The following is a 15480-nucleotide window of genomic DNA, read 5'->3' as shown; positions in this document are numbered from 1 at the left end:
CTTGTGGGAGGAAAATCTTTCAGCAAAACCAAAGATCATCAAACAGAAACATCCAGTACAGAGACATTGTCTGATGACATGTGATACTCCTCATAGTTCTTTGCTTCTCTGACATTAGGGAAGAGATATGTTGTGTTGCATCTTTTCCAAGACTTTATTATTATGAATTTAACAAATATCAATAAACACTTCCATATGCAATGAAGAATAGAAGACAATATACCGTATATGAAAAGTGAACTTAGTGCATAGTTTTTAATTGTATATTAAATTTAACATGATAGGAACAAGATTACCCTCCTTGTCTATGATCCTTTCTGAACTTCCTTCTGCTCTCCTCAATATAGTTATTAATGTTTCATTGATTTTTTTTTTTGCATCACTATCACTTTCTTTAGTATTTTCCCATTACTCAATGCTCGTCTTCCTTTTACTGAGCATTTACATTGCTGGCGTCATTGTGTATATTCTTCTTCTTGCTTTGCTTATTTTGGGCCACATCAATTCATACAAACCTTTCCCCAATTCCTCCGAATTCTTCATTTTATCAGGTAGGTAGTGCACTGTACATATTATGCTCATTTTACAGCTAAGAAAACTGAGGTTTAGAGATATTAAATGACTGTTATCAGGAATTTGAACCTAGGTCTTCCTGATGCCAAGTGTAATACCCTTTCTAGCATACCAAGTATAGATGGAAAGAGAATAACTTCAATTACTTTTTGTAACTTATGTAAAAACAGTCATGACAATTCTCTCTCCTACAACTCCCAATATTTTTGCTCAGTGTACCAGAGAGATTACTTTGTTTTTTTTCAAATAGATTATCAGTCAACAATGTGGTGTTCCAGAGAGATTATAATCTATGAATAAAACTGTAAATTATACACAGCAAGAGAAAATAATATTAAAAACATTTTTTTGGCCATCAAACATGATGAAAGAAATGGCTGAAATGGTGTTTTTCCAGAATTCTTCCTCCTTCCCCTCCCCCAAGGTTAAAAATGGATTGGTTTAGAGATGCTTTTGAATATTCATTCATTCATTCATCCATCCATCCATCCATTCATTCAACAAATATTTGTTAAACACTGGCTATAATCACTTAAATGTATGAGCCTGAATTTATACTGTAAGAAGATATTTGTGACCCCATAATATTAAAGAAATTTGACATCAATAAGTTTGTGGACTTGATTTGAATCCAGTAGAGAGCAAGAATGAGTACGAAACTTTTGTTTCACAAGAGAAGTCAAGTAAACATTTATCAAATAGATTGGGGAAAGTAGGTTTTAATTTATTTTAATTTTTATTAACATTTTACTGATACTCTTTTAAAAAATGCTTTTGTTTTCCAATATATCCCCCCCTTATAACAAAGAATAAAAAAGAGAGAATAAAGTTCCATAAAACTATTATATTGAAAAAATCTGAAATCTGTAGTGTTCCAAACCAATAGTGCCCCACATATGCAAAGGAGGTTGAGGGAGAAGTGCCTAGAAATATTTTATATCAAGTCTCCAATTAGCTTTGCCCTGCTAGCTAATTGCTGGCTTCTCAATGTATGGGAAATGATAATTATGACATAATGACCTCCATGTTTGTATGTATTTATTTATTTTTTTGGGGGAAGTATAGCACAAGAAAAAAGTCAAATGCCACTTCTTCAAAAGGATACCTGTGGAATGAACTTGTCGTGAAGTTCTTTGTGTTTTCTTCCATTATTGAAGCTGTTCAAGGTGACAGATGATTCATTACAGGAGAATTGTAAGAGAGTTGGCATTGAGAAGCAACCCATTAGAGATGCAATGAGAGAAAAATATCCTCCTTTAGCCTAAATAAATTCATATGACCATCAGATTTAACATTACAAGATCCTTAGAGATTATGTAGTTTAACACTCTAATTTACAGATGTGGAAAGTGAGGCTCAGTGAGTTGCTCAAGGTGTTAGGTCTGGGGATTGGAACCAAGGCTGGCCATTTGAACTAAGGTACTGTCTCCAAAACCAACATCCCTTTCTTTTAACACACTGACTCGAGTAGCATTCAAACCAAAGTCTTGACCCACTTGGGAACAAGCAGTTCATAGAGCAGCCTCAGGTACCAAAAAACATCATCCAGGTGATTGGTTATAAGTTTGGTCACTGCTTGGATCTACTGTCATTTCCCACTTCTTTGCTAATTCTCCTTTTATTTCCTTTTATTTTTTGTTTTCCTTGTTATATCAAATTGCCCCTCCCCCCCAAGCTATTCCTGCTTTCTGATATAATTCTATAATCTATACAAAGGACAGCAGGCCAATTATTTAATTATAAAAAATATTACTTTACCATTAGACTTTCTTAGGTCCATCATCTTAATGTAATACCCAAAATTAATATGTGTGCTTCCACTGTAAGAAAATCCCATTTGGGGATTTCTTCTCTTTTGTCTCCACACTTTCATTTGGTAATCTTCTTAGCTACCAGGGATTCAATCATCCTTTCTATGCACTTGTCTCTCATGTATTTGGGCCTTGTCTCTTCCTGGAGCTTTTCAGACATTTTGAAATGGATGATTCAAAGGCATCTCAAACTCAACATGTCCAGAATATAATACACTATCCCTCCACCCCAACTCCTTTCCCAAACCTCTCCATTATTGTCAAGGGTACTACCATCCTTCTAATCACCCACATTCACAACCTCAGCACCATTTTTGACTTCTTGTTCTCATTCATCCAACATACCCAAATAATTGCCCAATCTTGTTTCTATCTTCACAGCAACTCATATACATTCCTCTCTCTTTATTCTCATATTAACCACTCTAATTCAGGTCCTTTTTGCCTCCTGTCTGGACTATTGTTATTCAGTCATTTCAGTCACATCCAACTCTTTGTAACCCCACTTGGGGGTTCATTGGCAAAGACACTGGATTGGTTTGCTATTTCCTTTTCCATCTCATTTTACAGATAAGAAAACTGAGGTAAACATGTGACTTGCCCAAGGTCAAACCACTGGTGTCTGAAGCGATATCAACTCAGGAAAATGAGTCTTCCTAACTCCAGGCCCAGCACTCTGACCATTGTACCACCTAGTTGATTTGGTTTACCAGAGTAAAAAGAGAATGAAATAGATAGAGAGAATGGAGGCAGAGAGAGGAAGTCAGAGGAAGAAGGAAAGGGTGGGAAAAAAAATGAAAGATGAGAACCAAATTTGAGATACTTGGAAAAAGAAAAAGGAAATGGTGTTTTGGTGGGTCAGTGAGTCAGAATAAAGTGCCTACTATGTCAGCACTGTACTAAAGTAAAAACAAAGCCTCTATCCTCAAGGAACTCACATTCTAACGGTGAAGATAATATGCAAACAAATATGTACAAACAAGATATATACAAGGTAAATGAAAAATAACTTCAGAGGTAAGGCATTGCGGGAGTAGAGGGTGGAGAAGGGTGAGAACTGGCAAAGGTCTTTTATAGAAGGTGGGATTTGAGTTGAGTCTTTTTTTTTTTAATTTAAATGCTTTATTAACTGCTGATTTACATCATTTGTTTCTGCCAGATTTTGAGTTACAAATTTTCTCCCCGTTTTTCCCCCACCCATCCCCCCAAAACAGCAGTCCCACAGGATATCCCCACCTCCAATCTGCTCACTCCCATATTTTCTCCCATACCCGTTTCAACTTTTCCAGTGGATCTCTATGCTTCAGTGCCTGTATATCTTTTTTCTTAATTACATGTAAGATGGTATTAATAATAGTATATATATATACACACACACACACGCACATATATATTTGAATATTTGATTTTAAAACTTTCAATTCCAGATTCATTCCCTTTTCCCCCCTGCCACCCACCCCCACTGGGGGGACAAGCAGTTCAGTATAGTGAGTTGAGTCTTGAAGGAAGCCAGGAGGTAGAGATGAAGACATGCACTCCAGGTGTGGGGGGCAATCAGTAAAAAGTCATGGAGTAAGGAGAGGGAGTAGAAATGGCTGTTGTTCTTCACACTCAGAGAGCACCAAAATGACTACCATGTCATGTCAAGGTATAATGTATCTGACTGTGGCTGATCAGACCAACACCAGCTTGGAAGGCTTTACCACAGTTCTGGCCCAAATGGTCCATTTGGGGTGGAAATGTCTCTAAATGGAATAGAAATAATAGCAAGAAAGCCAATGTTATTGCATCATAAAATATGTGTCAGGAAGTAATGTGTAACAAGATTGGAAAGGTGAGAAGGGGCTGTGTTACATTGGACTTTAAAATCCAAACAGGATTTTATGCTGGATCTTGAAGTCAATAGGGAGCCACAGGATGTGTGTGTGTGTGTGTGTGTGTGTGTGTGACATGGTCAGATCTTCACTGTAAGAAGATCATTTTGGCAGCTGACTGGATGTCATCACAGGATGGACTGGAATAAGGAGGGATTTGAGGAAGAGAGGACAACCAGAAGTCGATTGCAATAGATCAGGTGTAAGGTGATGAGAACCTGCCCTAGGATGGAAACTTTGTGAAGGGAGGAAGGGGGATAAATGGGAGAGATGATGTGAAGGTAGCAACAAGAAGACTGGGCAAGAGATTTTATTTGTAGAGTGAATGCAAGTGAGGAGCGAAGGATGCCTCTGAGGTTACAGTTCTGAGTGACTGGGAAGATGGCAGTGCACTTGACAGTCCCTTGAGTGACAGGTTGGAACAAAGTACAGTCTAAGACTTTGTAGTATCCCCTGTCCTTACTTTCTTGAATTTTAAAATTTTACTGGAGAACATTTAGGATTTCCTCTATATTTCATAAACATTTATAAATGGCTGACAATTTTATCGTCTCGTTTTAAAAATTCTCTTTTCTTGGTTCAGCTTCTACCATCGTTCTTTCTAACATTCTGCACAAAGAGCCACATTTCAGGTAAGCCTCAGAAGCAGATATTCTCATGTGATTTTTTTCCACCAAAATGTTACCATCCTTTTGTTCATTTTAATTTTCACCGAACAACAATGACAATAATGGTAATAGCTAGCATTTATAGCATTTTAAGGTTTGTAAAGCACTTTACAAATCTCCTTTTCTTTATCCTTACAACAACCCTGGGAAGTAGGTGCTATTATTATTATTCCTATTTTATAGATGAGGAAACTGAGAGTAAAGGAAGTTAAGTGAATTGTTTAGGGTCATACAGCTAGTAAATGTAGGGAGTCAGGATTTGAATTCATATCTTCTTATCTTCAGGTCCATAATTCTATCCATTGCACCTTTTTTTATTACCTATGTAGAGCACAAGCTAGTAGGCCCCGGGAGAGATAAAATGTTTAGGTTAGGAATAGTTTCTACTCTCATGAAACCATTATGAAATGTACAGTTTATGAGCTGTAACATACACACAGACAAGTCAAAGTAGTGATATTACACGAATCCATTACAGAATTGGCAAATGAAAAACTAGGTGAGTTTTGAGGGAAAACTTTTTTACCAAGGGGAACTGAGGAGGAAGTGACATTTCAATTAGGTTTCAAAGGATGGAAAAGAATTTAACAAAGAGGAGGAGGGAAGGAAGTCATTTGAAACATTGTGAGGAAAGGTATAAATATCAGAAGAGCATAGATTGTTTTCAGCAGACAGAAAAGTCTAGTTTGTCTGAAGCATGGAATGTATGGAGAGAAATTATATAAAAAGACTGGATAGCACTGATTTTTTTCGTGAAAAAGCTTTCCAATTTTATATAATTGGAATGATCTTTTATTCTGTCCTACACACTGCTGCCAAAGTAATTTTCCTCAAGCGCCAATTTAACTGTATGACTCTCCTACTCAACCAACTCCAATGGGTTCCTGTTGCTTCTAGAATAAAATATGAACCCCTATGTTTAGTTTTAAAGCCCTACAGAACCTGGCCCCTACCTGTCTTTCCAGGCCCACTGGATATTCTTTTTCATCTTTTTTTTCCTTTTAAATTTATTTTTTTTTAGTTTACAACATTCAGTTCCACAAGTTTTGGAGTTCCAAATTTTCTTCCCCTCTCTCTCCTCCCCTCCTCCCCCGCCTCCCATGGTGGTATGCAATCCAATATAGATTCTACAGATACTTTCACATTAAACATTAATCAATTTGTAAAAAAGAATTATAACCAATGTAACGAACCACGAGGAAGAAGAAACAAAACAAAACAAAGCAAAAAAGAGAAAGAGAGCAGGTAGTTTGCTTCAATCTGCATTCAGACTCTGTGGTTCTTTCCCTGGATGTGGATAGACTTTTCCAGGATATTCTTCTTCTTCTACACTATGGGATACAACCTAGTTGCCTTTCTGTTCTTCATACACAACATTCCACCTGCTGTTTCTGTGTCTTTGTGTTGGTGTCCCCTTGTGTCTGGTATGTACTCATTCCTTCCCTCTGCCTTACAGAATTCTTCTCTTTTAAGTTTTAGCCTAAGTATCATCTGCATGAAGCCATTTCTGATTCCTCAACTGCTAGTGTCCTCCTTCCCTGATTACTTAATATTTGTATATGCATATATTTATATATATCCACCCACACACATATTTGTGTTTATTCCATTTATGTTTACACTGTATATATTTTTGCATGTACCTATCTCTCCCATTAGAATATAAGATAATTGCCAGTCAGGAGCATTTTACTCTTTCCACATTTATCTCTAGTACCAAGCACGGTGCCTGACACATAGGCATATTAATAAATACTTGTTGATTATTGATTAGGATCATTCTTTTAGTTAAGAACTCTCTATCTGTAACTGTAAACTATTCCTATTCTAAATATTTTTTAATGATGTGGCTTTTTAATATTAAGATCTAGTATTCACTTTGAGGTTGTGGTTTATTTGTGTGTGTGTGTGTGTGTGTGTTGTATCTTGTATGTGTTGGATAACCTATGCCCTTGGTTCTAATTTCTGTCAAACTGTGTTCTGGTTTTCCAAGTAATTCTTGTCAGAATGGAGTCCCTTGTCAATTAACGTGTGTTATTGTGTTATTATCTTTTCTACTGATCTTTTTGTTTTGTTTTGAATGAGTACAAATATTTGGGTCTGCTGTTGCTATGCTTTCTTCATTTGTATTTTCCTCACTATTTCCCTTTCAAGTCCAGCCCTTTTGGCATTCCAAATGAATTTTTTTTTTCTGTTTATACAAAGTAATCTTTATATAATTTGACCTGTCCAACACTAAATTTGTAAATGAACATAGGTAATATATTCATTTTAGCATATTGGTATGGCATAATCATTAACAAAATATTTCTCCATTATTTGTCTCTGTTTCTGTAAAGAATATTTATAGTTATAATTGTATAAACCTCGAATGTATCTTAGTTGATTAGCACCTTGTCATTTATAGTTATTTTGGATGAAATTTCTTTTACTATTGTGTCTTCCTGGTTTTTATTAGTAACATATAGATAGGTTCATGATTTGGGGGGATTTATTTTGTATCCTGATATGATTCTAATGCAATTACTTGTCCTATTTAGTTTCTTTGTTGATTATATGGGATATGTATCATACCATCTACAAGGAGGAATAATTTTTTCCTTTCCTTGCCATTGTTTACACTTTTAGTTTCTTTCTCTTCATTAGCATTTCTAGTACTGTATCACATAATGGTGAGGAGAGGAGACATCCCTTTATCCCCTTTTTGTGATGACAAAGCATCTAGTTTTTTCCATTGCAAATAATATTAGCTCTTTGTTTTTAAAAAGTGTTTTTGATCATTTTAAGGAAGGGCCTTTCTATTCTTATACTTTTTAGATATTTTTTAAGTGGTGCATGTAGCAGCAAGCACCCCAGTGTCCCCAGGGTGCCTGCTCACACAGGTTCTTGGATCTGCTTTGTTAAAGGAAAGCAACTCAAAATGGGTTAACAAGCTTACTTTAATCAGTCGGACATATATCGTTTACCTTGTTCAGGAGAAAAGGTCAGCACCCTGAACCTCAAAGTATACAGGCATAATTATCAAGACAGAAACATCAAGTAGACAGATTTCCAAACTGTCCAACCATTACATCCATACCCAGTCAACATCTGGGTTTCCACATTCTGGGTTTTTCAAAGCCGGGGGACTCTCAACAACGGCTTCCCAGAACTCAGATCAAATCACAGAACACTTGTCAAAGTGAGTCCCAAAACAAAGCTACACATCAGGGCTTATATAGCCTTCTCCTGGCTCAGAGAATGTAACAACCTTATTGACCCACTGGCCAATCAAAAAGTATCTACTGAAAAACAAGCCTCCCTCCCCAGGCTTCTGGTGCACTTTAGCCTAGGGGCAGGGAAGATCTTTAAAATTTACATTCGCATTACAGTGCATTGGATAAAATACTAGGTTTAGAATCAGAAAGACTCATCTTCCTGAGTTCAAATCTGGTCTGAGACATTAACCAGCTGTGTGACCCTGGACAAGTAATTTAATCCTCTTTGCCTCTGTTTCCTCATCTGTAAAATGAGCTGGAGAAAGTAGTATCTTTGCCAAGAAAACCCCAATGGGGTCATGAAGAGTTGGACATGACTGAAATGACTGAACAACATACTTATGTTTTTTAGAGGATTTTTAATATAAATTAAGGCTGTATTTTGTCAAAGGTTTTTTCCTACATCTCTTAAAACAGTAATGTATTTTTTCTTTTGTTTGTTGTTTATGTGATTCCTTATACTAATTGCTTTTCTAGTGTTGAGCCATTCTCGTGAATACAAATTAATGACAGTGAATTATTTTCCACATGTCTTTCTGTAGTACCCTTGTTATTCTTTTATTTAGAATGTTTGCATCAAAATTTGTTAGTGACAGTACTCTGTAATGCTTTTTCTCTGATTTTATCTCCATGGTTTCATTAGTACACTTATGTTTCATAAAGAATTTGTTAAAGTGCCTTCTACCTATTGATGAGAATAATTTTTGTAGGATAGGTATTAACTGTACTCTAAACACATGAGAGGATCCACTTGTAAATACATTTCCTGTGCTGTCTTTTATTTGGACCAGGTGACTCGAATTCCTCTGGGCAGTTAAATGCTTCCTTACTATCTCTTTACTTCCTTGGGTATCAATACCTCCTCTTTGTTACTCTTAGCTTTCTTCAGAAGCCTCAGTTCATCCTGGGCTTTAGCATTTCTGATCCTATTCTTACAGGGCCATGATAAGATTTTGTTTTCATCTTCTGTTACCTTTCCTTATTTTTATTTTCTGTTGTTGTTCAGTCATTTTCCAGTTGTGTCTGACTCTCCATGACCCCATTTGGGGTTTTCTTGGCAAAGATATTGCAGTGGTTTGCCATTTCCTTCTCCAGCTCATTTTACAGATGAGGAAATTGAGACAAACAGGGTTAAGTGACTTGCCCGGATTTGAACTCAGGAAGATGAGTCTTCCTGACTCTATCCTTGGTACTCTATCCACTGAGCCATATATCATTTAAAAAAAAATCTAAGCTGGTGAGCTCTTAGCACCTAAATCTGTCTCTTTAACCTACCATTTTCTGATCAATGAAATTTTTTCTTTTTTGTATCTTTAGAATTCCTGTCCCTCTTGGATTTTCTTCCCCTATATAATACTAGAGTGTAGTATTCTACCTATCCTTTCTCTGAGCACTTTGAAATATTCTCCCTTGAAGACTAGGTATGTGTCAGATAACACCTAACTTTCCTTTCTTCGATCACAAAATTCCAAGATTCCCATTATTTCTATCCTGGCATTTCTAACCTTTGGCAAGAATCAGATCCTGAAGAGAATTTTGATTTGCTCACTCCTCTATCTTTTGAAGGATGGATTTACCTTTAAGAACTTATTACTGACTCTGCTTTTGGCAGAGAGAACACTACCAAGTGTCCAGATCATTGAAGTCCCTATCATTACTGCTTCATGCCTTCATGCTGGATTTGTGTTTTATTTCTAAACTTATTGTTTATTTCTTTTTTTCTGTCCAAGTGGTGTATAATATGTACTTATCATTTGTGCTTTTGCATCTTTTCATCTATACTCAAATGTTTACCACCATTTCTTCTCCTCACCTTTTTTTTCCTGAATATCTTCATATTTTCACAACATAAAATACTATTTAGTCTTCCATTTTATGTAGCCTGTTTCTATTGTGTAAAACTTACCTTTCTATATATATATATGTATATATATATATTCCAGTCATGGATCTTCCCTCACCAAATAGCATTCAATACTTTATGAAATCATATGTAACTACTTTATAGTCACTTTGCTTATTATATTTGTGCATTTGTGTGCAGACGCCTGAGATCGTGGACTCTATGGCTGGCTCTTTTCTTGGATTTTTGTTTCCTGTGCAATTTCTCTCCTGCTATTTTGCCTTGTGCGTTGTATCTCTTCTTAATGGCATCTAGCGTGGTGCATATACATGAGCAGTTTTCTCTCTCCTTCCTTTGTGAGTTTAAAGCCTTTTAAATAATTGCTAACATTTATATGCTACTTTAAGGTTTTCAAAGTACTTGAAATATATTATTTCATTTGATTCTCCCAAACAACTCTGTGAGGTAAGTGCTATTATTGTGTCACTTTTCACATATGTTCAGAGTGAAGCTGAGGGAGATTTAATAAGTTGCTCAAAGTCACACAAAGCTGCTAAAGGTCAGAGGTGGAATCTGAACTCAAGTTCTTCCTGACTCTCAGTTCAGCACTCCATCAATTTCACTACCTACATGGCTGCCTAATTTCAGTTCAAAGTGTAAGATTTCAGGCAAATGTATTCTTATTAGCCTTTTTAGGGGCACTCTAGTTCTAGTAAATAGTAAATGTCATTTCTAGATTTTATACTGTGGTCCAGAAATTGAAATCCTATTCTCAGACAGCATCTTCTTAACAAGCTGTTCACTTCCCAGTAGATGATCACAAGAACAGAGAGAGTAGGATATAAACGAATATAAATTGATGGTTGTGCATCGAGTCTATTTAGTATTTCTGGTTGAGAAATAGTTGGGAAGCAACAGTGAGAATCAGAGAGTATGCCAACCCTTCTTTCCCCACCCTGAGATTCAGGAGTAGTAGAGTAAGAGTGGAGAGTAGGGGGAGAGTCTTCCATCAGAGAAAACTTTGCTAATCATTACCTGGACTTTGTTGCCATGCCTCAGATGCCTTTTCCTTTGTCCATACAGTTCCCTTCTCTAATTGGTGAGTTCTTCCCAAACCTCCATTTTGAGGAAGAGCCCACTCCAGGTACCATTCATTCTCTGGTCTTTACCATCATGCACCATATCCCACCCCATTTTAACTCCCCTTTATGTGTTACATTCCTCTATTAGAGTGCCCATCAATTACGATGCCTGTCAATTAGACAATGGCTGAACAAGTTGTGGTATGTGATTATAATGGAATACTATGGTGTCATAAGAAATTATGAGCTCGATGATCTTAGAAAAGTATGGATAGACTTGCACAAAATAATGAAGAGTGAAATGAACAGAACTAAGAGGATTTTGTATATAGTAACAGCAATATTGTTTTAAGTATGACTTTGAGTGAATAAGTTATTTTGTTTATTATAAATACCCATGTTAACTACAAAGGACATATGAAGGAAGATGCTATCTGGATCCTGAGAAAGAACTGGCAAATTAAAGTATGTACAGAATGATTTTACATATATGCATATATATACATGCATATACACATGCGTACATATTTGTGTCTCATGGTAGTCATCTATAGGGCAGGGGAAGGAGGGAGGGAAGAAAAAAAGAAAACAAGCAATTTGCATGATAACTTTATTATGTATTTAAAAGAAATAGCAAATTGTTCATAATAGATTTGCAGTTTCATGTGCAGTCATCTTTTTTCTATTATTCTATTTTATGGAAATGCTTGTTTTATTCCATAAATTAAAAACAAAATGAATAAACATTTTAAAAAGCAAATAAACAGTGAAAAAAAGGGAAAAGAATATAATAGGGACTGTCACACTATTTGCTTGTATTTGTGTTCCCAGCACCAAGCGGAGGGCCTGGCCATATAGTAAGCACTTAATAGGTATTTATTGACTTGACAAAGAAGGTTGTAGGAGATGAAGTGCCCTAATAGAGAGGAAGGAGTGAAGAGGGAGGAAAAGCAGGATTGGAAATGTGCTAGGAGATGTGTAAACCAGGAGGTTGTGGAAAAAGAATATTCAGGACATGGATGATCATTTAAGAGGAAGTAGGAGTTGCAACTAAGGGAAGGAAGCTCAATGACACAGATTGAAAAACCGTTACAGTGAGAGATAGATTGAGGAGGCGTACTCTGTAAGCAAAACACCATTCGTTCTTCCTGCAGAGTCTCAGACCTCCTTCCAGGGAAGCCACATGGGTTCTAACTGTGTACCAGGACCACAGCTAAACTGCCTAAGTCTTGGGGGAGGCAATTCCTGGCCTTTCCACCTGGGAATTCTCAGAGTTCTTCCTTTCAGTGTTTTCCACATAAGCACATAACCAAATGATGCATGGACAGCAACAGGACCAAATGAAGAAAATGTCTTGTCTGGGATGTTGTTTTGCTAACCTTGGTATTTTTCATCAACCAAGGGCTTAGAAGAGGCCTTGCCATTTCCTGACACCTTACCAACTTTCTAGGAGAGCATAGGCTTAGAGATCACTACATTTTATTTTTTTTTATATTCTTTTTGGAGGGCAGTTGGGGTTAAGTGACTTGCCCAAGGTCATACAGCTAGTTTTTGTGTTAAGTGTCTGAGGCCAGATTTGAATTCAGTTCCTCCTGAGTCCAAGGCCGGTGCTCTACTCACTGCGCCTCCTAGCCTCCCCTGAGATCACTACATTTTAAAAGGGCCAAACAACTATCAAACAAAAAGAAGGGAGAAGGGGAACTCTTCACAAAACCATTTGTGACTGAGAAGTTCTACCATTTGTGACTCAGAAGAAGTTCCTTAATAGTTGATAGTCACATAGATAGGTCAAGAAAAGTGTCCCATGTGCCTGTCATGTGAACTACGTCGCCAACAAGTGTTCCTGAAATACAATATGTTATTGTTCTTTTTCAGTTCCATTTCAGTGAACAAATAAAACAGCACAGGGATAGGAGAGCCAGTGGACTTTTCATCTAGATTTGTGTTTTATTTGGTAGCTTAACTTTCAGGGCTAAGAAATCTTGCATTGTTATGAGACCCCATTCCCTGCAATGGTATCTACATCAATGTTCATTTGACCAAAAGAGAAATCCTTGTCTGTCTATCCTTATGAGAAAAAAAAAATTCTCAATTGCCCATTTCCACTTCACACAAGCCTGTGTTGCCCAATTGGCCAATGTGAGTGATAAACTCCTCTTACCTCACACTGTGTAAATATAAAGTACACTGGATGCCCTAATTATTCCCTATTCACCACTTCCCTGATGTACTTAACCTGTGGCTTATATAATTGAGCAATAGTAGAAATCCATTGTAATTCTCTATTGCTGGGGGATAAGGAACTACTTCATAGGCTTACAGAAACTGGAAGAGATTAAATGCAGTGAGATTCTATTATATGCTACAGGTTTTATTTTTTTTTTTAAGTCAAATTGGGACCATTACATACATATATATAGTGATTTATAGCATCTCTCTGTAAAACCTCCTCCACCAAATCAAACCCCTTTCCACTTCTAGATAACATTCAGTTTAAAGAGAAAGCTAGAATACAACCTGGTCTACAAACATACTAAAAACCTGTTCACTTAGAAAACCTATCTCATTCTAGTTGTTCTCTATCATTACATTTAATGTATTTCTAAGCATTCACAAAATGGTTTTATTTTGTGTAAATAAAAAAACTTGAATTGGTCCACAGTTTATTACAGATTTCTAATCTAAATTACACTAGATATGAAACCCTGCTTCCAATAAAGGCTTTATTTAACAAGTCAACAAGTCAAATGTTGATTAAGCTCCTACTATGTGCTGGGCATAGGTGCTAAAAACTGGATATACAAAAGCCAAAATAGGCATTGCTTTCAGGATGTGTAATGGGGGTGACAACACATAAGTTACTATGTTCAAACAAGATAGATACAGGATAAATTTGGGATAGTCTCAAGGAGGGCACTAAGATTAAGAGGGGGGGCAGAGAAAGACTTCTTGCAGAAGATGGGATCTTAGCTGACACTTGAAGGAAGTCAGGGGTGTTACATATAACAGTTAGTATTTTAATAACTCAGGTAAAATGAAGTTAAATGAAACACCCTATTTAACACTGAGATTTTTAAATAATGAAGACCAATAAAATGAAAAACCTGGTTTTGTTGACTGGATAAATGATGCATTTAGCCATCTTTTTGGGGGGGCAGTCATGTGAACTTATGCTGCTTTTAAAAGTTTGTTAATATTTCTTAAGGCAGTTTTAAAAAGGCAAGCCTTTTGCCTTTTTTTTTTAAGTTTTTATTCTTGTTTATTTTTATGTTGCTTAAATTTTCCCTTTATTCTCTGTTCTCCCTCTCTGGGAGTCATCCCTTATAACAAAAAGAAATACATACATATATGTATGTGTATGTATACACACATATATACATATATGTACGGATAGATAGATAGATAGATAGATAGATAGATAGATAGATACATACATACATACATACATACATACATAGATTTTCTTGCTGGTCATGGTGGTACAAGCCTGTAATCTCTGCTACTGGCAGAGGATAAAGCTGGTAGATCCATTGAACTCAGGAGTTCTGAGCCCTGCTTAAGTAGGGCAAAAGTTGATGGTGTGTTCACATTAAGTGCTAAATTCAGCACCAATATGATGAGCCCCTTGATATAGAGGGCCATCAGATTGCCTCTGGAAGAACAAACTGGCACAGCTTATAAGAATAGAGCAGATCAAAGCTTCTGTGCTGGTTAGCTTTGTAACTGACTCACAGCTGGCTATTGCACTTCCAGTCTTGGTGAGATAGGGAGAGCTGGTCAATTAATCAGTCAATAAAATTCCAACTGTTCTTTTTTTTTTTTTTAAATCAATGGTAACAGTGAGTCTTATGTTTTTTTTCCTATTCCATGATAATAGGGAAGGATGACTATGCATTCAGTGAGATGCATGAAGCTCAGTAGAAAAAACAAACAAAAACTTCTCCAATGAATGATGATTACACGCCTTATGTTTTACAGTAATAAACGACTCGTTGCTCTAGTGCCAATGCCAAATGACACACCATTCCACACCCGCCGGGCCTACACCAGTGAGGATGAAGCCTGGAAATCGTACCTTGAAAATCCCCTGACTGCTGCAACCAAGGCAATGATGAGTATCAATGGAGATGAGGACAGTGCTGCTGCTTTGGGCTTACTGTATGATTATTACAAGGTAGACAACTTCTTTACTACCCAATTTGTTTCCAGTTTTTTTTTTTTTTTTTTTTTTACTACAGTAAAGATTATACTCATCTTTTCTCTGCTGCTTCCTTGAGTACCCATCACTCTGGGCTTAACTTCACATCTTAGAATGGTAAGCTGTATCCTTCCTTCCTTCCTTCCTTCCTTCCTTCCTTCCTTCCTTCCTTCC

General features: G+C 36.6%; 1 protein-coding gene across 1 annotated transcript in view; it reads left to right on the top strand.

The window, feature by feature from the left end:
• The window catches only part of GRHL2 (grainyhead like transcription factor 2), a 229584-nt gene that overhangs the window by 37309 nt on the left and 176795 nt on the right, over positions 1 to 15480 (top strand). The window contains 1 exon segment of the mRNA XM_069080979.1: positions 15087 to 15282. Within this exon segment, the coding sequence (XP_068937080.1) occupies positions 15087 to 15282 (196 nt within the window).

Source organism: Petaurus breviceps, unplaced genomic scaffold, assembly GCF_028583685.1.
Source record: "Petaurus breviceps papuanus isolate PSGF00001 unplaced genomic scaffold, PetGlider_PUasm1.0 98, whole genome shotgun sequence".
Lineage (NCBI taxonomy): Eukaryota > Metazoa > Chordata > Mammalia > Diprotodontia > Petauridae > Petaurus > Petaurus breviceps.
The sequence above is the reverse complement of the archived record's forward strand: the minus strand, read 5'-3'. Positions and strand labels throughout refer to the sequence as shown.